Genomic DNA, 21314 nt, shown 5'->3' on the forward strand with positions numbered 1-21314 from the left:
TTTCATTTGACGGAATATGGACCTTGACTCCCGAATTTCTAGCGAATAATCAACCCCCTCCCCCAGAATTCATTTCCGACATTTTTTAAAAATTTTCGTTGCTTTTATTTCTGCATCGATTGATAATTATTTCCTATCAAAATGTTTCGTTCAATCATATTTCGCCTTGGTTGCACAAACTCATTTGGAGTCGCAAAACAAACAAAAAGATGGCAACCTGAAATTGAAAAGAAAAAAAAAAAAAAGGTTTTCAAACATTCTTTGTTCAGCAACGCGTATACATTAATAATAATTGTACATCTCGCCTTTTTTATTTAAACTGTCGACCTTCCCATTTTGATGCCTCCCTCCCTCCTTCCTATATGCCCCTTCTCTCATGACTTGTGCTTGCCTTCTTTTGAAGCGAATACAAACTGAATTTCTCAGTTGGGAAAAAAAATAAAATAGAATTTCATTTCTATATACGGGGAGATTCTCGGTAGTGTGTATGTGCACAGCTGCTGGAACAAGGACACTATTGTTTGCTGGGCCTATATACTTCTACATATACCCACAGGGAGAGAGTTTCAGGTATAGTATTGTGTCCTCGTGTGTGTATGTAGGAATGCCTTTGAGACATTTCGGCGTGTGTTTTTCTCTTGAGGAAATGGACCGAGGGACTTGACCTGACAGATCCGCCCATCAAGAAGAAAATAGACCCTAAACATGAGGATTTGTTTGCGCTCTAGGCTATTTTTTTGTATTCGATTTGAAGCGGTATATCTAATTCATGAATGTTTGAAAGGTATTTTATTATTGGCGCCGAGCAAGAGGGATGGAAGATAGATGTTTAGTGCTGATATTAAAATGTTTCTATATGTTGAGGATTTAATTGAAACAGCGCACATTCGAGATTCGACTGTCTCGTCTTCAGTTCTTGGTTTTCTTTTCGCAACTGTTGGATTTGACGGAGTAGCGAATCAGTTGGACCTGGGAAAAACAAAATAATCAGCGGCCGAAGTCAATGAAGAGCTAATTATTCTACAAAATGGAAAATATGTTATTACAGCATGACACTTCTTCTAAGGGAACGGACTGGAATGGGCGTCCATCGGTGCACGTTCCGTTGTTGACTTGGAACAAAAGTGCCGGGTTGTCGCGGATGAGCCACGAAATGTTGCAGCCACAGGCGATTCTTGAAGCTGAAAATTCATACAATGAATAATGAAAGAGTTAATAATTAATTAATAGAAACGCTGGTGTTCAATTACTTGGATTTAAGTTGATGGTGAGCCGATTCGTTTGAAGTGGTTCTAAGAAAACGCTCTCTTTGAACTCGGTCATGTTCAACTGGAAATTAATCGTGTCACGAACAAACATTCCTATTAAAAAACAATAATCCAATTAAATTTGTAAAGGTAAATTGGTAAATAATCTTTCTGCCTCCCATATTTTCAAATTACATTTGCAAGGATTACTTGCCTTCTAGAGTAGTAATATTGTTCACGGTCCTAGAATTAGAAGAATAAAAACTGGCGGTTAAAGTTTTCAACTGCGTCTTCGGATTGGGAAGTAGAACGGAGACGTCCGTCGCGTTCTCGTTCAACGTCATCGAGAACGTGTGCAGATAAAAGGCATCAGTCAAATTGGGGACAGCAACGAAGTTGTTGCCTTCCAAATGCAGCTCTTCGATAACAGTTAATTGAGACACGAATTCAATCGAATCGTCTTTGAGACTATTGCCAGTAAGGTCCAGATAGGTTAATTGCGGAAGCGATGAATCCGGAGCCAACGTCATTCGCGAAAGACCTCTCTGAGTTGCCCCACTCCATTGTCGTGGAGAATAAACGGTGAAGTTCTTCAAGCTTTCAAACGTGGGTATGTTGGTGAGAGTCTCGACGTGACTGTCTATAAAGGCCAGTTTTTCCAATTGATTGCAGGTTTTTAAGGTGGTTGTGTCAAACTGACGCAGGTTGCAGTCGCTGAATGTGACATTGCCCGTCAAGCCACATACACCGGAATCATCTGTGAATGCGTTAACGCTGAATAGTAGCAGATTTCCCATCACAGAGTAAGAGTGGCTGCACTTAAACTGAACGTTTGGGATTTGATTTCCCGCTAGGAAATTGTCCGGGACGTAATTGAAAGACGTTGTGGTAATGCCATAAACATAAAAGGAGACAACGGGACCGTACGACTGATAGTAAATAAGGGCTTCCCTTGCTACTTCTGGAGTACTGCTGTAATAATAATCAGCATCACATATAATGCTAAATCCAGAATTCTGTGTGTTGCAGCTGCAATCAATCCCGCTGGTATAAGAGCCGGGACAGGATGGAGTTTGGGCACTGATTCCTGTCGCCAAAACCACGATTCCTACCTATAAATGGCACATTTTAAAATAGTGATAATAAAAATTTGTTGCCAGTTCATTCGACCAATATTTTTCGAAATTTTCTATGCGAAACAATTCTTTTTTTACTTACAAGAAGAAGCACAAGGGAATCAGCCATTATATAAATTGAACAACAGCACAAGATGGAGAATCAAATAAATTTTGCTTCGGTCTAGCAATCTCAGAGATGAGTTTATATAGTGAACTTTATATAGTGAATTCTTGCACCGAATGTTTAAGATATGAATCGTACTTTCCCCTATTCAATAGATGATTCCGCTTGGTAACAGAAAGTATAGGCTTTTATCAATAAAAGCACTTTGTCTTTTGAAAATAAGCCCCCTATAGTCACAATGGCTGATCATTTAAAACCTAGAAAGATATCAAAATGATAAAAGTGGCCCATGCCCATGCTCAAAAAATTGACACGTGGCGTGTCTTATGAACATATGCTAGGCAAGACTGTTTACACGATTATGACCGATTTGAATAAAATTTCATCACACGTTCCGTCTCATATCACTTCTTTATTTTGTTAATCCTCTTTTCGATTCTTGCGCTATTATGTCTTATATGTTTCTATTATTGAAGGGGTGTATCTAATTCACGTACACAAAGTTATATTGGAATACTAGCAACAACAGGTGAGGGATGGAAGGTGATGTTTTTAGTGCACTGGACATCCGGCCGGAACGGGAAAGAGCGCACCTATTTCGACTGCATTATTGCCTTCAGGTAGTAAATTTCTTCTTGCATAAGAGCAAGTCGACGTAGAAGCGATTCATTCGAGCCTGGAAGCAACAATCAAAACACGAAATTGATTCAGAGCCAAATAGTTTGTTATAATATAGGAAGAGAGATTTAATTACAGCATGCCACTTCTTCTATGGGAACGGACTGGAATGGACGTCCATCGACACATGTTCCGTTGTTGACGTAACTTAAAAGTGCTGGATTATCGCGTACGAGCCACGAAATGTTGCAGCCACAGGCGAATTTTGAAGCTGAGAATTCAAATATTCGCAATAAATAAATAGCAAGTTCACCAAAATTGTTTTAACTTACTTGGATTCAAGTTGATGGTGAGACCGTTCGACTGAAGTGGAGCTAAGAAAACGTTCTCCTTGAACTCGGTCATGTTCAATCTGAAGTTAACGACGTTGTTAACGAACATTCCTAATTATAATAACAAGAACCGATTCAATATTTAGAAATGCGATCATTTTCTCAGGTAAGGTCATGGCAAAATTGTTTCAGTTAAAAGTGTTTCAGCGATTCCTACTTGCCTTTTAGAGTAATAATATTGTTCACGGTCCTAGAATTAGAAGAATAAAAACTGGCGGTTAAAGTTTTCAACTGCGTCTTCGGATTGGGAAGTAGAATGGAGACGTCCGTCGCGTTCTCGTTCAACGTCATTGAAAACGTGTGCAGATAAAAGGCATCAGTCAAATTGGGGACGGCGACGAAGTTGTTGCCTTCCAAATGCAACTCTTCGATAACCGTCAATTGAACCACGAATTCAATCGAATCGTCTTTGAGACTATTGCCAGTAAGGTCCAGATAGGACAATTGGGGAAGTGATGCACCTGGAGCCAATGACATCCGGGAAAGTCCTCTCTGAGTTGCGTAATTCCAGTTTGTTGGAGAATAAACCGTCAAGTTCTTCAATCTTTCAAACGTGGGAATGTTGATGAGAGTCTCGACGTGACTGTCCATAAAGGCGAGATTTTTCAATTGATTGCAGTTTTTCAAAGTGGTTGTGTCAAACTGGCGCAGGTTACAATCTCTGAATGTGACATTGCCCGTCAAACCACACACACCGGAATCATCTGTGAATGCGTTGATGCTGAATAGCAGCAGATTTCCAACAGTAGAGTGAGAGTGGCTACACTGAAAATGAACATTTGGGATTTGATATCCCGCAAGGAAATTGTCCGGTACGTAGTTAAAATACGCTTGGGAAATGTCGTAAACATAAAAGGAGACAACGGGGCCATACGACTGATAGTAAATAAGTGCGTCCCTTGCTATTTCCGGACTGGTGTTTGAATAATAATTCGCATCACATTCAATTCTAAATCCAGAATCCTGCGTGAAGCAGTTGCAACGAATTGTGTTGGTATAAAAGTTGGGGCAGTATAGCGCAGTTGTTGTTGGTTGAGTCTCTGTTGTTTGGGCATCTATTTCTGACGCCAAAACGATGATTCCTACCTATGGATTGTTTTAACAGTTGGAATTTTTTAAAAATAAAAAAAAGAAGGTACCTTTTATTCAATCGATATTTTATTATGATCTTAAAAGTTAATTACTTACCAAAAGAAGCCATAAGGAAGTGTAAGCCATTTGTTTTTAAATTGAAAATTTGGTGATGGCCGGTCAAGTTGATTTTCCTGACGAGGTGAACAATGAAATTCTTATAAGCTGCTTTCTACACCAGCCTTTAAGTACACTGAGCGTTTCCAGTAATCTATTAATTTCACTCAGTAACAGAATGTAGGCTATATAGTGATAAAGCGCGTGTAAAAAACGGATGACCATACAGAATGTGCCTTGTGTTAAAAATTGACAGTCATTGACGTATGAAGCGTGACTTGGCTATCTTGTAATAATTCTGGTGTGACTCATACAATAAGTGATAAAATGAGCATATGAGGAAATACATTGTTGCACAGCTTCTATCGTCGATTTGAAGAAATCTTAGTAAGAAGTCTGTGCACATTTGTTGACATTATTTCCTACTGTATAAACATCGGCCTTTATGTGGAAAACATTGCAATGGCCCGTCTTATCGGAATACGGAACTGCACCTGCAATTCATTCAGAATAACACCAGTGGTTTCTAAACAAATATAAATTGAAATATAGATTAAATAACCAAGGGAATCTACTCAAATTGTTTCATGTATTTTTCACGCAATCTTTTAAACATAACGACGAAAATTTTGAATAATCCATATCGATATCTTAAGTAATTGGTAAAAAAGTGTCGTCTGCTACTTTCATTTTGCTGCACACTTTGTTTCCCAGTTTCGAAAACAGACTAATAGAGGAGAAGTTTAAAGATTTTAGAGGAAATAGAACAATAACTTTTTTAGAAAACATACGTGGCTGCATGGTGGCTGCACGAAAAATAGATCAACAAATAAAATTACAAAAATGTGATTGTCATTCGAACTCTTTGTGTCGCAGCTCGCCATGCTCTCCACTGCATGCTGTTTGGCGGGTAAATATAGTCTGAGCATACAAAAGCATCGTTTATAAGAGCCTAAATAGAAGAGTTAAGGTTATAATGTTAGTTCCTGACTGGCATTTATTGTATTATTGCATGGCAGTTTGCCTTTTCCTTTGTTCAGATATGAGGCCTGAGCCAGCCATCGTAGAATTAAGATATGCAAGTTTTGCTTTGGTGTTAGTTGTATTCCTCTGGCCGGCTAGATAATTTTATGTTGCACAACTTGCATCAATGCAGTGTGTTACGTGGAAATCTCAAACCCTGCCATTTATTTAATATGAGGGTTTACCCACTGTCTAATTTCAACTTTTCCTTCCTTGTCGTTTCTTTCAATTTTCTTTCATAACCCATTTCTTATTTTATTTTAGCTAAACAGCATCCTATTCCACTGGAGAAACAACCGATGTCGATCGAGTAACGGTTCCCTTTCGTTAAATGTCCTCGTGTACACCCATGTGTAGTGTGGGTGTCCGAGGATACCCTTTTCCCTATTCCGCCTGGGTGGATTCAACTCTTCAGTGGATGGATGGAGGCATGGAGCACTTGTGGATGCCTGGCCGTATTTCCCAGGCTTAAAGGTAGGACAAATGTCTTTCTATTTTCCCTTTTTGACAATATTGGGTGGCGTTGATTATCAATCGTTACGTAACACGATTATTCCTGAGGTATGCGGTTAGCTGCAACTGTTTTCTCTTATTGCCGTTTTTGTTTTTTCTCAGTAAGGAATCTCATAGATAGAACGACAGCAGTTCAGGCCCGGTTTTGTTACTTACAACTTTTCTGTGGGTTGAACAATCAAATCCAAAAAATTTGAACTTTAAACACTTCAAGCAAAGTGCAACTTGAAAATTGTATCACCAAGAGAAGACCTGCCTTTGGTATTCTTATTTCACTTAATCACGTAAATGGAAAAGTAACATGCAACGTAATTGCTTTTAATGAAACAAAGATTTAAAGTTTCTCATATTATTTTGGAGACGATTGACAGTGGGATAAAAGTGGCCGAATTCATTTGGACCTGGAAGAGAAAAATATTTTGTCAAAATTGATCTGTTGTAGATAATAGCGCGCGAACACGCCCGGTTAAAGTAAATGGGAAAATCAATGATTTACAATTTGAGAGTTCTCCCGGCGGAATCGATTCAAAAGAGCGTCCGTCGGCGCAAATTCCGTTATTCACTCGATCCAAAAGTGTGGGATTATCTCGAACAAGCCATGCAATCTCGCATCCGCAAACAAATCTGGAAACTGATTCATTTAACAAAAATAATCAAATAGCTACAGCACGCTAAAAACCAATGACATTATTTACCTCGGTTTAAATCGATAGTGAGATTACTGTAGAGGAGTGGGTTTAGGAAAACACTCTCTTCAAACCTAGTCATATTCAATTGAAGGTTGATGACATCATAGTCGAACATTCCTGTAATTTTGAAAAATAGTGAATCACATTTTGGTGACTTTTGCAACCCGCTCAATTTTTAAAAATTCAATTCCAATGACAGGTGTTTAGTAACGCTCCTACCTTCTAGAGAAATGACGTCATAAACAGTCTTGGAAGTTGAATAAAACGTTGCCTCTAGCGGTTGCACCTGATCTCTCGGATCGGGTAAAAGAATCGAAACGGACGAACTTGAGTTGAGCGTCATGGACAACGTGTGCAAATTAAAGCAATCGGTTAAATTAGGAACTGCGGCGAAATTATTGCCTTCTAAATGCATTTCTTCGATCGATGTTTGCTTGGGAACAAATTCGATAGAGTTGTCCTCTAGACTGTTTCCGGAAAGGTCCAGATAGGTGACAAGGGGAAGCGACGCACCTGGAGCCAGTGCTAATCGTGAAAGACCTCTTTGCGGTGCGTTAGTCCATTGAATCGGAGAATAAACTGTCAAATTGTTCAAGCTCTTCAATGTCGGGATGTCAATGAGACTCTCGACATGACTGTCTATAAAGGCGAGATTTTTCAACTGGTTGCAGTTGTTCAAAACAGCCGAATCGAATTGGCGCAGGTTGCAGTCCCGGAAGGTCAAATTTCCCGTCAAACCACATTCGCCGAAACTGTCTTTGAAGGCATTGACGCTCATCATTAGCAGTCCGTCGTTGACCGAGTGGTAATGATTGCATTCGAAATTGACGCTGCTGATTTGATTGGCCGCTAGGAAATCGTCAGGGACGTAACTGAAAACCGATTGCTTGATGCGAATGATGTTGAATCTGACTATGAGACCGTATGACTGGTAGAATGTTAGGGCTCTCTTCATTGTTTCGGGAGTGGCGTAGTCACCCTCACATTCCACTTTGAATCCAGGGCTTTCTGGATAGCAACGACAGTATGAGCTGGGATTGGGACTTGGACAGGTAGGATTTTGGGCCAAGACTCCTGTCGCCATTACGACGTATCCCAACTACCAAAAAGTAAATTTTAAAATGATAGAGGTAAATGTACAGTGTTAGCCGATCTAGATTATGTAATAAGTTTAATAACAAGTTAACTTACAAGAATAAATTTTAAGGAATTCGCCATTCGTGCAGTGTGAAAAATTATTGAAAGATGCAGAACCAAATTGTTTTAGATTAGGACTGTGTCTATTCTAAAGTTTACAGCCGAGTTAATATGCAGACCGTTTATATTATTATTAGACAAGGTTCGTCAATATCACGAACGTCATGCAGTACGGTGAGCCAACCACAAACAATAATTTTAAAATTGATAAAGCATGGAGCACATAAATGTATACAAAACGTAGAACGGACTCCGATAATCACTAGGAGCTATTTACCTACAAAATAAAAATGTACACATGATCTTTGATCGTAAGCAATGTCGTCGCATGCTTATTATAAATAAAAATTTATGATTTTCTTTAAATCAACTATTGCATTTGTTTGGATATCCCTTATTCAAATCTCTTTTAGTAATCTTGCCTACAGGCATGTTGTCATGGATGTCAAGAAGGATAGAATTTTTAAAAGTTAACAATGCCAGCTGTTATCATAAGTAAACAAACAAAGTGCACAAATACATTCTACGTTGTATTTTAAGACAGTAAAAAAAATTTTAATCAACTTTAAAATTGATCTAGAGAAAAAGTTCCTGACTGTGTTAGCTGATTTATTCTAGCGTTGAGTCTATCAATTTCTTGTTGCTGACGGCCAATCCGTCTCATCAGGGACTCTGGCCCACCTAAAAGTGCGAAGAATATCACAGTTTATTATAAATCAAAACCTCTAAGTGTCAAATAATATCAGCTTAATCGTCTTACAACACGAGAAATCTTCTAACGGAATCGATTCGAAGGGACGTCCATCCGTGCAAATTCCGTTGTTAACTTGAGGCAGTATGGATGGATTATCACGCACGAGCCATGCAATATAGCAGCCACATAAGATCCTTGCAGCTAACGGGTTCATCCGTGTATCAGAACATTTGTTTATTGACATAATCCGCTTTTGAAAAACAAGAATGAAATTCTTTGCCTTACCTGGGCTCAGATTTACGACGAGACCGTTCGATTCGCTAAGCGGGCCAAGAAAAACTTCCTCTTTGAATTCCGTCATGTTTAATTTAAGGTTGATGATATCGTTACCAAACATTCCTGTTTTATTTTTTCGACAAACATTTGTTGACCTCTTGTAAATATTTCATGACAAATTTTTGATTTGGATTCTATTTACCTTCTAAAAGAGCTACTTCATTGATTGCCTTAGAGCCGGAATAAAAACTCGCGTTGAGGGATCGCGACTGGTCTCTCGGATTGGGTAGAAGAATAGAAAGCAACGAGCTTGAATTCAATGCCATTGAAAATGTGTGCAGGTTGAAAGAGCCAGTCAAATTGGGGACAGCGGCAAAGTTGTTGCCTTCCAAATGCATCACTTCGATCGTCTTTTCGTCCGACACGAATTCGATCGAATCATCTTCGAGACTATTGCCAGTAAGGTCCAAATAAGTTAATTGCGGAAGCGAGGCACCTGGAGCTAATGTCATCCGTGAAAGACCTCTCTGAGTTGCGCCAGTCCATTGTTTTGGGGAATAAACGGTGAAATTCTTTAAACTTCCCAATGTCGGTATGTCGACGAGGCTCTCGACGTGGCTGTCCATAAAGGCCAGTTTGTTCAATTGCCTGCAGTTTTTCAAAACGGCTGAATCGAATTGGCGGAGATTGCAATTGGAAAATGTCAAATCGCCAGTCAATCCGCATTCGCCAAAGCTGTCGGTGAATGCGTAGACGCTGAAAATCAAAATTCCCTGATTGACGTTGAACCCGTGATTGCATTTAAAACTGACGCTCGGGATTTGATTTCCCACCAGGAAATCGTCTGGCACATAACTGAACTTGTTCTGTGCGATACCATTTACAGCTAAGCTAACGATGAGACCGTAGGATTGGAAAAACATCAGCGAGCTTCTAACTGATTCGGGATCCTCGTAGGTAGCATCGCAGTCAATCTTAAAACCAGGACTTTCTGGGGTGCATCTGCAATAAGAACTCGGATTGCCTGTGGTTGGGCAGGTAGGATTTTGCGAGTTGACACCTGTCGTCAATAGGAACGTCCCTAGCTGCGCAACAGCTAGATAATTAAAAACACATTCTTCTAGAAAATTCAATTAAACTCTTCTACTTACAAATAGGAGGAGTAAGGTTTGCGTCATTATCGGTAATGGGAATTATTCGAAAATGCAGAAATCGTAACTAGATAATCAACAGAACTAGCCTTGCAAACGTGAAAGTCGATCTATTTATGCCCATCTTCCTCCCAGGTTTTCAATATCTAGATCTATATATATAACTAGAATAAACTTTCGTATGAACATAAGCTTAAATAAATGTTTTTGAAAGTAATCTGGCTTTGACATATGTTAAAGCAGATACACATCAGGTACCCTGCCAGTATTATTTCAAGCATGCATTCTGTGGTTTGTTTGCCAACGTCAAAAAGATTTATTCCTTCACAATGTTTACACATTTGATCAATTGCGCAGTAGACTGCGCTATCATCTAGATAATTTTCCCCATCTATTGTAATGGTAAAAGTTGGGATCTAATAATATACTGAAATGCAGATAATTGTTGCTGCGCGCCTTTGACGTCTGGGCTTATTTCTTTTACACAACGCACATTTTTGATTGATTTGTGTTAAAGTGATGGACCAGGGCGTGTTTTGTCCGTAAATTACTCAGCTAATAGACGAGCTTTTAGGTCGTTAATCTCTTGGCGTTGACGACTAATCAGATTTACCAACGATTCCGTTGAACCTAGCGGATTTAAAGTGTTTTGAAAATACGTTATGGATAAAAACGATATTAAATGTCTAGTTAGCCAATGTAACATACAGCAAGAAACATCTTCCAAGGGGTAGGATTCAAATGGCCGACCATCAGCGCAAGTCCCGGAGTGGACTTGGGCCAGCAAAGTAGGATTATCACGCACAAGCCAAGAAATACTACAACCGCATTCAATTCTTGACGCTGATGAAATAATTTAAATAAGCGTCATTCATCAATTAACAAATTTGAACAATTCAGTAACTTCTATTTTATTTATTTATTTTTTGTACCTGGGTTTAAATTAATATTGAGGCCACTTGACTCGACAAGAGGGTCGAGGAAAACTTCCGCTGTAAATTTGGTCATGTTCAATTGAAGGTTGATGACGTCATTAACAAAAAATCCTGACATTAACGAAGAGAGAAACATGTTAAACTCTCGTTTTAAAACCTTTTTAACACTTATTCATTGAAAAACAAATGTAGATATATACCTTCAAGAGCAGTTACTTCATTCACGCCATCAGCATTTGAATACAAAGTTGCTGTTAGAGACTGAACCTGTGATCTTGGATTGGGAAGTAGAATAGGCACGGACGAGCTCTGGTTGAGCGTCATGGAGAAGGTGTGCAAATTAAAACAATCGGTTAAATTGGGTACGGAGGCGAAATTGTTGCCTTCCAAATGCAGCTCTTCAATTACAGTTAATTGAGACACGAATTCAATCGAATCGTCGTTCAAACTGTTTCCGGTAAGATCCAGATAGTTAAGAAGAGGAAAAGATGCGCCTGGGGCCAGTGTTATTAGTGAAAGACCTTGATGAGTGGCTCCAGTCCAAAAAGTTGGGGTAAAGACAGTTAAGTTTCTCAAGCTTTCCAGCGTTGGGATATCGATGAGGCCGTCGACATGGCTGTTGATGAACGCAATGTTCTCCAATTTATCACAGTTTTTAAATACGGACCCGTAGAACTGGCGTAGGTTACAGTCTTTAAACTTTACATTTCCGGTCAAATCACACTGCCCAAGATCGTCGTTGAATGCGTTAACGCTGAACGTCAACAGCCCCGAATTTACCGATTGCGAGTGGCTGCATTGAAATGTAACATTTGGAATTCGATATCCCGCAAGGAAATTGTCTGGTATGTAAGTAAAATACGCTTGGGTAATGTCATAAACCAAAAAAGAGACAACGGGACCGTAATTTGTCTGGAAGTAAACTAGGGCTTCCCTTGCTACTTCCGGAGTAGTGCCAGAATTATAATTGCATCAACGACAGGTACCAAGAAATCAAGAATAGACATCTGCAGTTAATGTAACTAATGAACAAATGGTTGTTTTAACGGCTATCTTGACAGTTTATTGACAAGAGACGGATGCGTTTAGCTGTATCATAACGAGAACTGATAATGTCGAGTCGACTAAACTAGTATACGTGACCGGTAACTAGATATGTGTGTTCATTTCTAAAGAAACTGATTTCAAAACTATTGGTGCAATCGCAAATAAAATTTTCTTGTACATGAAAATCTCATGTAATTTCGGTGGGGTTAGAGGCCTAATATGAAATGGCTTACATATGCGGCCTCACGTTTTGCTCATAGCAACTGGAAAAACTAATAACATCCATTTAAAAAAGAAAGTTATTTCGTTTACGACGAAGGTTTACGAGGGCTGGCCATATGTGATGTCAGCAATCATTTGGCTGTTTATTTTGTTTGTTTTTCTTCAAAGCGTGTCCTTCACTTCTCCTTCAGATCTCATTTAAAAACATTTTGTGCGTCCTTTGCATGTATATCATAATCAGACTTCGAAAATTCAACGTTAGAGGTCTCTAATTTCCTTAGTAAGCAGACGATGATCTTGGTAACAGCCAATCAAATCAGAATTGAAGACAGAAAGAAGTTCTTCAATAACAAGTCGATCTTAGTGGTATTTCCTCCCAGTTTGTCGTTTTTATTCATACAAGTTGCCTTTGTTTTCTACATTAATCATCATGGCTCACATCCGTCATTTTCTGCTCAAACATCAAACAGTACCAATTTCGACTATCCAACGTAATTTATTGGATACGAAACGTACATTTACGTATCTGATCGCATTATGACTTATTTTTACTTTTTACTCTCCCCTTCTGACTATTGAAATCATTAGCTTGTTTTGTTAGATGTAAAATGGAGTATTTCGGAGGCTAGGTTAAAAATAGCATATTTCTGCTTTCGTTGTTATCGTTTCGTTTTACACAATGCAATTCTGCATTTTAGTGCTTAGTGTATTTTTTTATTGGTAGGTGGCGTTTACTTGCCGCCAAGTACATTTACAAACACGACTGCTTTAAGTTTGTTATCTGTGTTGGTTAATTTTTGAAATTCTTGAACGAAGATTTCAGTGACTTAAGGTTGTTATGTGTTAATGCAATATGAATTCAAACTTGTAAAGGGTTAGTATGGGAAGATTCAAGTTTACATTAACCCTTAATTATTTTTTAAAACAGGTATAGCTGGTAATAATGTGGACCAGTTTCGAAAAGTATCCACAAGCCGGGAGGTTCGTGCGACGGCAAACCATGATGAATCCACCAGCAGCCCTGTTCCTGTTGCAGAAGTTAAGAGATATGCAACAGATTGTATGGTGAGTGTAGGAGTGAAAACAGAACATGCATCTGCCTTAGCTGACGTACTTGTGGCAGCTGATTATAGGGGTCATTACTCTCATGGATTGAATCGTTTGGGTATGAAAATAAAATAGCCTACAGAGAGAGCTCATAATTAATTTTGGTTTTATTTTACAGAAATGTATGTACAAGATATATCGACTAAAATATGTGATGGCAATGCTATCCCAACAATTGAAAAAGAAAAATTTTCAACAGCCCTTGTAAATGGACAAAATAGTCTTGGCCCCGTAGTTGGTAACTTTTGTATGAATTTGGCTATTGAAAAGGCTAAAAAGCATGGAGTCGGATGGGTAACTGCAAACAGTATGTTTATATTTTTGTTGTTTTTGTTGATTACTTATCTTAAACATTTAAAATTTATTTTGATTCGTAGATTCTAACCACTACGGAATTGCGGGCTGGTACAGCATTATGGCAGCAAACCAAGGACTCATGGTATTGAAATTGAATTTATAAAATATCAATGATAACGTTTATTTACTGATTTTTCTTCTTTATTTAAAGGGTCTCTCTTTCACCAGTACTTCTCCCTTAGTTGCGCCATCCCGTGCAAAAAATGTAATAAACTAATATGCTCACATTTTATTAAATTAATTTTGTTTTCATCTACAACAGGCTGCTCTTGGGACCAATCCTATTACTTTGGCAGCACCAGCTCTTAATGGAGATCAATTTGTTCTTGATATGGCAACTTGCACTGTTGCTGTCGGAAAGGTTTTACCTCTAATTAACTTCACACACTGGTTGTTCTTAATGTTAAACTAATGTCTGTTCTCAGATCGAGTTACAGCGGAGAAAAGGTCTTCCAATTCCAGAAGGATGGGCGATAGACAAAGAAGGAAAGATTACAACCAACGCAGATGTTGCGATGAAAGGTTGCTTGATGCCCCTCGGAGGAGCGGAACAAACTTCCGGTTACAAGGGATACGGGTTAGCTGCTTTGGTTGAGATCTTTTGCGGAATCTCTGCAGGTATACTCACAGAAAAAGAAAATCGACTTAATGATTATCCATGTTTCATTACTCAATGGTTAGGAGCTACTTATGGACCTAACATTAGGAGATGGATGGACACTAAGCGCAAAGCTAATTTGGGCCAATGTTTTATTGCTGTCGACCCAGAGTGCTTCGCTTCCGGTTTTGAAACTAGATTGTCCGATCTAATGTCTCACCTTCGACACATGGAACCGGTTAGTGAAGAAATCCTTTCAATTTCTAGCGGAATTTTGATTTGAGGTTGTATGGATTATACCACACAGGCTGATCCAACTAAGCCCGTCTTGGTGGCTGGCGATCCAGAACGCGCTCACATTGCATTAGTGGATTCCGAAGGAGGGATCCGCTATCATGTTAATCAAATTTCGGCTTCGGTAATTTCTCTCAACAAGTTGCCATTTGAACCTATACAATTTCATGAATTCTTTGTCCCTAACAGGCCAGCCTAGCTCAAAAACTCAACGTTAAGCCGATGAAGCATATCGCATAGTCTTTCAGAGTAATTCCGGTTTGGTAGACGTACAAGAAGCAAAGCAATACTGACGAAGTGGCTTAGTAGAACGTTAAAAGGCAAGTTTATAAATTGTTATGAGTACTTAAATAGTTTGTGTCGAAGATTTTGTATTAAACATTTGTTATCCCCCTTGTGATTAATTAATAATTTTTTCTTTGTTTAAACCTTATTACGCAACGAATCATAAATAGCCATAGTTTCGTCAATGTCAACGTAACATCCTTCCAAGTGACGAGACACGCGAGTCTCGTCAAATGATGTCCGCCCGTGTAGAACTCTCCGATTATTAAAAGCCAACAAATCTCCAGGCGCCATATGGAAAGCGAATTGCATCGATTCCGTGCGGATTTTCTCCGTTAACAGCTGAAAGATATCGTGAAAATTGAGCCAGGAACTTAACAAAAAAATAATAATTAACCACTCACGTGATAGGAATGATAAAATGGTGTTATTAAATGTGTGGGTGCCTGAAGCGGACCCATAGTCCGATTATTGTAGTGGATCTCGGTTACTTCTCCATCGTGGTCGGTGCAGATTATCGGCCAAGTTTGGGAGAATTTGACCTAGAAAAGAATTTGTTTTACTTTGATTTGTTTTGCTGGCGGAGACTAGGAATACTTACGCCATTGACGTTGATCTGGAATCGGACTGGAGTTGCCGATAAAATGTGAAAAGCAGCTGGTTCATTTTCTTTGAGCCAATTGGCAGCGCGAAATCCGTCAACGAGGAAGGACATACCACCAGGATCACTACTACCACCCTTGGTGTCAATGGACTAAAGATTGTCAATTTGTAATCTCCGTCAAATCACACCTTTATATCAAATTCTTTAAAACTTTATACTCACTTTTAAACAATGTAGAAGCTGCATCCCGGGGCTCTTTTCGCGGTAATTCATGTCTGTAATGTAAAAAAGAAACATTACGTAATTTAGAAGAAGAGCTGATACATTTAAAGAAATTCTCGTCTGTTACCTGTGTGGTGATGAAGATGCGTTCCTGTATAAGCTAAGTGCTCTGGATCGGGCTCGGCCACCACATCGAAAGTAACTCCGTATGAGGTTTCCTTGACGTAGGCAAATCGTTTAACTACTTCGATTATTTTACCCTGTCAGAAAGGATTTGTTAAATTGGGGTCCAAGAATTCATTTTATGTAAGGTGAGTTGCTATTTTATTTTATTTATTTTTACTTTTGTGGTTGGAACCCCACGTAGCAATGCTGGAAAAGATGCACAAAGTAAAATTTTTTTCCAAGTAAAATTTTCTAAAATAGAATTTACCTGTCCCAAATCGATGAAACATTTCTAACCATAATGCAAGTCCTTTGTCCGACTCCATGACCTCTGCATAAGATATTTCTGGCAAATTTTTCCAGATGGTCGTTCGGTCCCACAAGGTCAGAGGAGGTCGTTGACTTGCTGGTTCATCTTCGACCGGTGATGCAAAATTGTCTTCAATGAAACATCGACTGTAGCGCATGAGCCTAAACGTTTACAAGTAGAAAAAACTAACTTTAAAGTTCATTAACATCACTAGAGCTACAGCTCGCGTTGCTACCATTCTGGTTCGTAAACGGAGGCATGATTTTGTCCGTTTTCCGCCCATTCCACAACTAACTGACCATCAGAGTTAACGTTCAATCGCTCTGGTCTTATGTTTACATCAAGGGATGGCGTATCAATTAATTTTTGTTTTGTCGATTGATCAACGCACCGTGAACATTTACAATTGTCTCTGAGCTACGTAGATATAAAACACGTATGAGGGAAATTTACGGAAATTTAATGATAGATATCACCGTCGACGTTCATATAGTTTTCATAGGTGAAAGTATCCTCTTACCCAAATGTATTTGAAGTTAACCGTAGTGGACGGACTGTCGTCGAAGATGATTTTAGCAGATTGATGATGACCTCCAGGGACAACCGATAGAATACTCACCTTATTTTTGTGTTTTAAGCTAAATGCTTCATAATGACGCTCTATATTTTAAAAAGAAATGAATGAAGTTTCACAAACGGATAAGATTTCGTCTAGTTTACTTGGATAATGGGCTCTTAGAGATGAAATTCCTTGCCGTCCCGTGACAAACAAACTACGAGCAAAACTTGCAACCATCATTTTTGTTTTTACCATAAGGAAGAAACGCACAACACTTTATGACGTTCTACGATTTCTATCCATTTTATATATACCCGTGGGTTGACCCTGCTGGAAAGCGTTCCCAATCTACATCACGTGATCTCGCAAGGTTGTTGCCCAATAGCTTCCACAAGGGAATTGGGAGTACTCGCGAGAGCGTCTTAGAAGAGAGAAAGCAAAGTGATAACAACAGTGTGCAACGTGCCTTGGGCTTTCCCAGTTTTTTTATTTTGCTAAATTCGTTGCTATGTTGCGTTTAAGGAGATTGTGCGTACTAATCCAAACACGTAAATAAACCAGTTTTAACCAGCGCGCGCAAGTCAAGTTTCTGCTTAGGAGTTCGTTAACTGCGTTCTCAATCTGCTCGTTTATCAAAATGTAAACATGCTCTGATTGAGAAAAACCAACACTACCAAAAATAAAGTTGCCAAATTGTACTTGCGGAACAGACATTATAGCATTTCTACCATATAATGTTTACGAACAAACCGGTTTGCATGTCCAAACTCCTAAAATTTTCTTGTTTATCCTGTCGTTTGAATGGCCCTCTATTGAGAATATCGTAAACCAAACAACCCGCCATCTGTTGAAAACACCGACACCAACTCGTAAATAATAAATTTCAAGAAAAAATGATCCATAGTGGCAGTCAGCAGACGAGAGACTAAATCGAGTCACAACTTGAAGGAGAGAAGATTGGGAAGTAATCTGAGTCAATTTAAAAAAGAGAGGCGTTATTTGTGCGACAATCTTTTCTTAACCAGCAGTTGTGGAAACCTAAGAATACATTTATGGTAAAATTAAATTCAGATTTTATGAATGATATTGTGTACTGCGTCGATTCAAACTATATCTGATATTCGTATTGAAATATTGACAGTCCTACGAACAGGAAGAGGAGGATCATTATGGTCCGGGCTATGAAGTAGGCTCATACACCAAGGATTACAATGATGGACCATACGACGGAGAAAATGATTTGAATTTGAATTCTAATCCAGAAGGAAAGCCCAGAATCCTTCTAATGGGTCTTAGACGTTCTGGAAAATCATCAATACAGAAGGTGGTTTTCCACAAGATGTCACCAAATGAAACACTCTTCTTAGAAAGCACAAATAAAATAGTCAAAGACGAGATCTCCAATTCATCATTTGTGCAATTTCAAATATGGGACTTTCCAGGACAAGTGGACTTTTTCGACCCAAATTTTGATTGTGAAATGATATTTGGTGGATGTGGTATGTAAATTTATTCAGTTAAATTAAAGTATATGCATTACAAACTTTTATTTTTTACAGGTGCCCTTGTTTTTGTAATTGATGCACAGGTAAACTTGTTGATAAATACTAAATTACTTCTGAAAACTAAAGATGATACTTGAATTTTTAGGATGATTATATTGACGCTTTAATGAAGTTAAACCTCACCGTGACACGAGCGTACAAAGTCAACCCCAATATTCGCTTTGAAGTCTTCATTCACAAGGTTGATGGTCTTTCGGATGACCACAAAATTGAGGCACAACGTGATATTCACCAAAGAGCTAACGACGAACTGATGGAGGAAGGCTTTGATTCAGTCAATTTGAGCTTCTACTTGACTTCGATATATGACCACAGTATTTTTGAAGCATTCAGCAAGGTTGTTCAAAAGCTAATCCCACAGTTACCTACTTTGGAGAACTTGCTCAACATATTTGTTTCGGTAACAATATTAATAAGTGTTTCTTTATTTTCACCCAATTAATACTTTTGGATTGTTAGAATTCTGGGATTGAAAAAGCTTTCCTCTTTGACGTTGTCTCCAAGATTTATATCGCTACCGATTCTTCTCCAGTAGATATGCAAAGCTACGAATTATGTTGCGACATGATAGACGTTGTAGTCGATATCTCTTGCATTTACGGGTACTATATTTTTAAAAGATGTTAATCACATTTTTTAATTAACTCATCAACATGCATTTAATTTCCGCAGAACTAAAGAAGCTGATGGCGCCGCTTTTGATCATCAAAGTCTCAGTCTTATTAAACTAAATAATTCAACAATCCTTTACTTACGAGAAGTAAACCGTTTTTTGGCTTTAGTCTGCATTTTAAGAGAAGATCATTTTGCTCGGCAAGGTAATTCATTTGTTTTGAATTTAATGTTATGTTATTTAAACATTTTTGTTTATTGCATAAGGATTGATTGACTACAACTTCGTCTGTTTCCGAAACGCCATTCAAGAAGTATTTGAAGTCCGTATGCAACTACAGCAGGCAAGCAACAACACAAATCCAAGCGTAGGTGATTTACTCCAGCCCCTCAACAGTGTCGCATTGAAGGAATGAATTCCCACTTCTATTTTCTCTCTTTATCACTCATATTTTGTATCAATTAAATCTATGCTTTTTTATGAGCGAAATGCTTTGCTTTACGAAAATAATTAAATAAATAGTGCCTTGTTGTCAATATATAACAAAAAATTCTTCAAAAGTAAGGAGAGCTATGAATGTATGAACACATTATGAAGTGAGCACTTCAACGCCATTTTCCGTTATGAGCACAGTGTGTTCAAATTGAGCCGCTCTGCTTCCATCAGATGTAATTGCTGTCCATCCGTCTTCAAGTATGATGCATTGATGACTCCCTTGAGCTATTGCAGGTTCGATTGTAAAGGTTTGGCCTGCTTTCATCTGCCCCGGAAAATGATTCCCTGTTGAAAACAAAATTAAAAAATTGCGCCAAAAAACCATAGTTTCTTCATACTGAAGTGATATATATCTGGAGCTCCATGGAAATAGGAGCCGATTCCGTGCCCTGTAAACGCCGGAACAACTCGGAAGCCATGTTTTCGGGCACAAGCGTCAATGACTGCGCCTTTAATAGTTGGACAGAATGGTTAACAACAATGTTCTGTCATCAGCGCAAGAGCAAAAAAACAAACAGACTTTCAATGATGTTGATTACCGATATTGTTATATGGTCTCCCCGGATGACATATTGCCACAGCTTCATCTAGGCATATTTTGGTGACATCCACTAATTCCTTTCCTTGTTCATCGACATCACCAACTAGGAAAGTCTCTGAAACGTCGCCGTGGAAACCGTTTAGATACACCTATGGTACGAATTTCAATAAGTCTTCATTATTCGTATCAAATTGACGGAAAAAAAACACAAAAAAAACAATTTACAACTCACAGTGACATCCACATTTATAATATCTCCATCAATTAAAGGTCTGTCATCAGGTATACCTAAGTTGGAAAATGCACAATAAGTAAAGCTCAAGCATATAATAGATATTAATTCCAAAATAGTACAAACCATGACACACAACATTGTTTACAGAGGTGCAAACAGACTTTGGAAATCCCTTATAATGTAGAGGTGATGGGTAAGCTCCGTGAGAGATAATAAACTCATACACACATTTGTCAATTTCCTCAGTTGTAGTTCCAACCTGTAAATCCAAACATACTGTTTAGATATATTTCTGTTTCAATCATGCCATGTTACCAATTCGGCAATTCCTAATACATTCTTTTACCTTAACCAGCTCTTTTGCGTACCTCAGGGTATTTTTTGCAAGGCTACAGGATGCCCTCATGCATTCTATCTGTGTGCTGGATTTGATCTCTGGTTGAGCAGAACTAGGGAATGTGCCATTTACATCATTTATGTACGGTGGCTTCACAATATTTGATGGAACACATCTTGGCTCCAGAACTACATGGCCTGGTTTCTTTATAACTTGGTAATTTCCGAAATTTTGATTTTTCCTGTTAAAAATGTTTAGTTATTTCTATATATTTATCAGGTTTTAATGAGATAGCAAAAATACTTAAACCAGGAGATATTTCTTATATTCCGTTTTATTTGCATTAGGTTTTGTGACGATGAGAGTGTGCTACCAAGTGAAGTAGCCCATAGTCTTTTAAATAGCATATCTGTCAAAATCTTATTTAAGTAAGAAAGTGTTTAGGCTAGTATTTGAATAATTTGTTAATTTTGTTCTATAAAATCGAATTTGACTGAGTGTTAAGCAGAAGAAAACTCAGGCTTTGTTGACATTTCACAAAAGATTTTTGTCTGCTACATATAACGCGGGAAAAAGAGCTATCGCCATCTACT

General features: G+C 38.4%; 8 protein-coding genes across 11 annotated transcripts; 2 read left to right on the top strand and 6 right to left on the bottom strand.

The window, feature by feature from the left end:
• Nucleotides 1-260: 260 nt before the first annotated feature.
• Nucleotides 261-2618, bottom strand: LOC124202049. Its single transcript, XM_046598318.1, has 5 exons — nucleotides 2466-2618; nucleotides 1462-2359; nucleotides 1251-1361; nucleotides 1047-1181; nucleotides 261-969 (listed from the first exon to the last, which is right to left on the bottom strand). The coding sequence occupies exons 1-5, from the start codon at nucleotides 2490-2492 to the stop codon at nucleotides 842-844; spliced, it is 1299 nt and encodes a 432-aa protein (XP_046454274.1). The 5' UTR covers nucleotides 2493-2618; the 3' UTR covers nucleotides 261-841.
• Nucleotides 2619-2886: 268 nt separating this feature from the next.
• On the bottom strand, nucleotides 2887-4876 carry LOC124202050. The gene is made up of 5 exons (XM_046598319.1): nucleotides 4688-4876; nucleotides 3661-4585; nucleotides 3440-3550; nucleotides 3244-3378; nucleotides 2887-3165 (listed from the first exon to the last, which is right to left on the bottom strand). Exons 1-5 carry the CDS (start codon nucleotides 4715-4717, stop codon nucleotides 3083-3085), a joined length of 1284 nt encoding a protein of 427 aa, XP_046454275.1. The 5' UTR covers nucleotides 4718-4876; the 3' UTR covers nucleotides 2887-3082.
• A 1241-nt stretch (nucleotides 4877-6117) lies between these two features.
• On the top strand, nucleotides 6118-15190 carry LOC124202052 (uncharacterized oxidoreductase YjmC-like). Of its 3 annotated transcripts, none has more exons than XM_046598323.1 (10): nucleotides 6118-6184; nucleotides 13363-13599; nucleotides 13660-13848; nucleotides 13919-13980; nucleotides 14050-14103; nucleotides 14161-14259; nucleotides 14324-14516; nucleotides 14580-14734; nucleotides 14804-14914; nucleotides 14980-15190. In XM_046598323.1, the coding sequence occupies exons 1-10, from the start codon at nucleotides 6133-6135 to the stop codon at nucleotides 15028-15030; spliced, it is 1203 nt and encodes a 400-aa protein (XP_046454279.1). In that variant the 5' UTR covers nucleotides 6118-6132; the 3' UTR covers nucleotides 15031-15190. The 3 variants fall into 3 exon arrangements, with proteins under 3 accessions (XP_046454279.1, XP_046454277.1, XP_046454278.1); XM_046598321.1 differs by lacking the exon at nucleotides 6118-6184 and adding an exon at nucleotides 12722-12946; XM_046598322.1 differs by lacking the exon at nucleotides 6118-6184 and adding an exon at nucleotides 12724-12925.
• Nucleotides 6438-8243, bottom strand: LOC124202051. Its single transcript, XM_046598320.1, has 5 exons — nucleotides 8104-8243; nucleotides 7132-8011; nucleotides 6919-7029; nucleotides 6720-6854; nucleotides 6438-6624 (listed from the first exon to the last, which is right to left on the bottom strand). Exons 1-5 carry the CDS (start codon nucleotides 8128-8130, stop codon nucleotides 6542-6544), a joined length of 1236 nt encoding a protein of 411 aa, XP_046454276.1. The 5' UTR covers nucleotides 8131-8243; the 3' UTR covers nucleotides 6438-6541.
• On the bottom strand, nucleotides 8627-12153 carry LOC124202045. 2 transcript variants are annotated; one of them, XM_046598314.1, is made up of 8 exons: nucleotides 11366-12153; nucleotides 11163-11276; nucleotides 10939-11073; nucleotides 10231-10860; nucleotides 9282-10164; nucleotides 9089-9202; nucleotides 8870-9004; nucleotides 8627-8790 (listed from the first exon to the last, which is right to left on the bottom strand). In XM_046598314.1, the coding sequence occupies exons 4-8, from the start codon at nucleotides 10255-10257 to the stop codon at nucleotides 8675-8677; spliced, it is 1275 nt and encodes a 424-aa protein (XP_046454270.1). In that variant the 5' UTR covers nucleotides 10258-10860; nucleotides 10939-11073; nucleotides 11163-11276; nucleotides 11366-12153; the 3' UTR covers nucleotides 8627-8674. The 2 variants fall into 2 exon arrangements, with proteins under 2 accessions (XP_046454270.1, XP_046454269.1); XM_046598313.1 differs by having other exon boundaries at nucleotides 8633-8790; nucleotides 8870-9202.
• LOC124202048 (gamma-butyrobetaine dioxygenase-like) lies at nucleotides 15145-17247 on the bottom strand. The gene is made up of 10 exons (XM_046598316.1): nucleotides 17097-17247; nucleotides 16897-17036; nucleotides 16612-16793; nucleotides 16335-16537; nucleotides 16245-16273; nucleotides 16029-16161; nucleotides 15902-15954; nucleotides 15677-15829; nucleotides 15480-15617; nucleotides 15145-15417 (listed from the first exon to the last, which is right to left on the bottom strand). The coding sequence occupies exons 1-10, from the start codon at nucleotides 17188-17190 to the stop codon at nucleotides 15214-15216; spliced, it is 1329 nt and encodes a 442-aa protein (XP_046454272.1). The 5' UTR covers nucleotides 17191-17247; the 3' UTR covers nucleotides 15145-15213.
• Nucleotides 17248-17753: 506 nt separating this feature from the next.
• On the top strand, nucleotides 17754-19651 carry LOC124202054 (ras-related GTP-binding protein D-like). The gene is made up of 7 exons (XM_046598325.1): nucleotides 17754-17990; nucleotides 18077-18434; nucleotides 18495-18523; nucleotides 18586-18900; nucleotides 18960-19102; nucleotides 19173-19318; nucleotides 19380-19651. The coding sequence occupies exons 1-7, from the start codon at nucleotides 17988-17990 to the stop codon at nucleotides 19526-19528; spliced, it is 1143 nt and encodes a 380-aa protein (XP_046454281.1). The 5' UTR covers nucleotides 17754-17987; the 3' UTR covers nucleotides 19529-19651.
• On the bottom strand, nucleotides 19350-21284 carry LOC124202056 (methionine aminopeptidase 1D, chloroplastic/mitochondrial-like). The gene is made up of 7 exons (XM_046598327.1): nucleotides 21025-21284; nucleotides 20731-20962; nucleotides 20508-20643; nucleotides 20382-20437; nucleotides 20148-20298; nucleotides 19947-20057; nucleotides 19350-19893 (listed from the first exon to the last, which is right to left on the bottom strand). Exons 1-7 carry the CDS (start codon nucleotides 21126-21128, stop codon nucleotides 19703-19705), a joined length of 981 nt encoding a protein of 326 aa, XP_046454283.1. The 5' UTR covers nucleotides 21129-21284; the 3' UTR covers nucleotides 19350-19702.
• Between the last annotated feature and the right edge of the window lie 30 nt (nucleotides 21285-21314).

This window comes from Daphnia pulex, chromosome 9 (genome assembly GCF_021134715.1).
Source record: "Daphnia pulex isolate KAP4 chromosome 9, ASM2113471v1".
Lineage (NCBI taxonomy): Eukaryota > Metazoa > Arthropoda > Branchiopoda > Diplostraca > Daphniidae > Daphnia > Daphnia pulex.

What these genes read in the sequence shown, in the direction of transcription:
- LOC124202049 (XM_046598318.1), bottom strand. Translation starts at nt 2,492, where the DNA reads ATGGCTGATTCCCTTGTGCTTCTTCTT. An exon ending in ATTCCCTTGTGCTTCTTCTT is followed by an intron (nt 2,360 to 2,465) that starts GTAAGTAAAAAA and finishes TGCCATTTATAG; the next exon opens with GTAGGAATCGTGGTTTTGGC. An exon ending in CAATATTACTACTCTAGAAG is followed by an intron (nt 1,362 to 1,461) that starts GCAAGTAATCCT and finishes GTTTTTTAATAG; the next exon opens with GAATGTTTGTTCGTGACACG.
- LOC124202050 (XM_046598319.1), bottom strand. Translation starts at nt 4,717, where the DNA reads ATGGCTTACACTTCCTTATGGCTTCTTTTG. An exon ending in CTTCCTTATGGCTTCTTTTG is followed by an intron (nt 4,586 to 4,687) that starts GTAAGTAATTAA and finishes AACAATCCATAG; the next exon opens with GTAGGAATCATCGTTTTGGC. An exon ending in CACCATCAACTTGAATCCAA is followed by an intron (nt 3,379 to 3,439) that starts GTAAGTTAAAAC and finishes TTGAATTCTCAG; the next exon opens with CTTCAAAATTCGCCTGTGGC.
- LOC124202051 (XM_046598320.1), bottom strand. Translation starts at nt 8,130, where the DNA reads ATGGCGAATTCCTTAAAATTTATTCTT. An exon ending in TGACGTCATTTCTCTAGAAG is followed by an intron (nt 7,030 to 7,131) that starts GTAGGAGCGTTA and finishes TCAAAATTACAG; the next exon opens with GAATGTTCGACTATGATGTC. An exon ending in CACTATCGATTTAAACCGAG is followed by an intron (nt 6,855 to 6,918) that starts GTAAATAATGTC and finishes TAAATGAATCAG; the next exon opens with TTTCCAGATTTGTTTGCGGA.
- LOC124202045 (XM_046598313.1), bottom strand. Translation starts at nt 10,257, where the DNA reads ATGACGCAAACCTTACTCCTCCTATTT. An exon ending in TGAAGTAGCTCTTTTAGAAG is followed by an intron (nt 9,203 to 9,281) that starts GTAAATAGAATC and finishes AAAATAAAACAG; the next exon opens with GAATGTTTGGTAACGATATC. An exon ending in GTTAGAAGATTTCTCGTGTT is followed by an intron (nt 8,791 to 8,869) that starts GTAAGACGATTA and finishes TCGCACTTTTAG; the next exon opens with GTGGGCCAGAGTCCCTGATG.
- LOC124202052 (XM_046598321.1), top strand. Translation starts at nt 12,865, where the DNA reads ATGGCTCACATCCGTCATTTTCTGCTCAAACATCAAACAGTACCAATT. An exon ending in CAGCAAACCAAGGACTCATG is followed by an intron (nt 13,981 to 14,049) that starts GTATTGAAATTG and finishes CTTTATTTAAAG; the next exon opens with GGTCTCTCTTTCACCAGTAC. An exon ending in TTAATCAAATTTCGGCTTCG is followed by an intron (nt 14,915 to 14,979) that starts GTAATTTCTCTC and finishes TGTCCCTAACAG; the next exon opens with GCCAGCCTAGCTCAAAAACT.
- LOC124202048 (XM_046598316.1), bottom strand. Translation starts at nt 17,190, where the DNA reads ATGGTAAAAACAAAAATGATGGTTGCAAGTTTTGCTCGTAGTTTGTTT. An exon ending in GTTTCATCGATTTGGGACAG is followed by an intron (nt 16,274 to 16,334) that starts GTAAATTCTATT and finishes CATCTTTTCCAG; the next exon opens with CATTGCTACGTGGGGTTCCA. An exon ending in CATTTTATCATTCCTATCAC is followed by an intron (nt 15,418 to 15,479) that starts GTGAGTGGTTAA and finishes GATATCTTTCAG; the next exon opens with CTGTTAACGGAGAAAATCCG.
- LOC124202054 (XM_046598325.1), top strand. An exon ending in TGCTCAACATATTTGTTTCG is followed by an intron (nt 18,901 to 18,959) that starts GTAACAATATTA and finishes TTGGATTGTTAG; the next exon opens with AATTCTGGGATTGAAAAAGC. An exon ending in AGATCATTTTGCTCGGCAAG is followed by an intron (nt 19,319 to 19,379) that starts GTAATTCATTTG and finishes TTATTGCATAAG; the next exon opens with GATTGATTGACTACAACTTC.
- LOC124202056 (XM_046598327.1), bottom strand. Translation starts at nt 21,128, where the DNA reads ATGCTATTTAAAAGACTATGGGCTACTTCACTTGGTAGCACACTCTCA. An exon ending in AAACAATGTTGTGTGTCATG is followed by an intron (nt 20,438 to 20,507) that starts GTTTGTACTATT and finishes TTTCCAACTTAG; the next exon opens with GTATACCTGATGACAGACCT. An exon ending in TCCAGATATATATCACTTCA is followed by an intron (nt 19,894 to 19,946) that starts GTATGAAGAAAC and finishes TGTTTTCAACAG; the next exon opens with GGAATCATTTTCCGGGGCAG.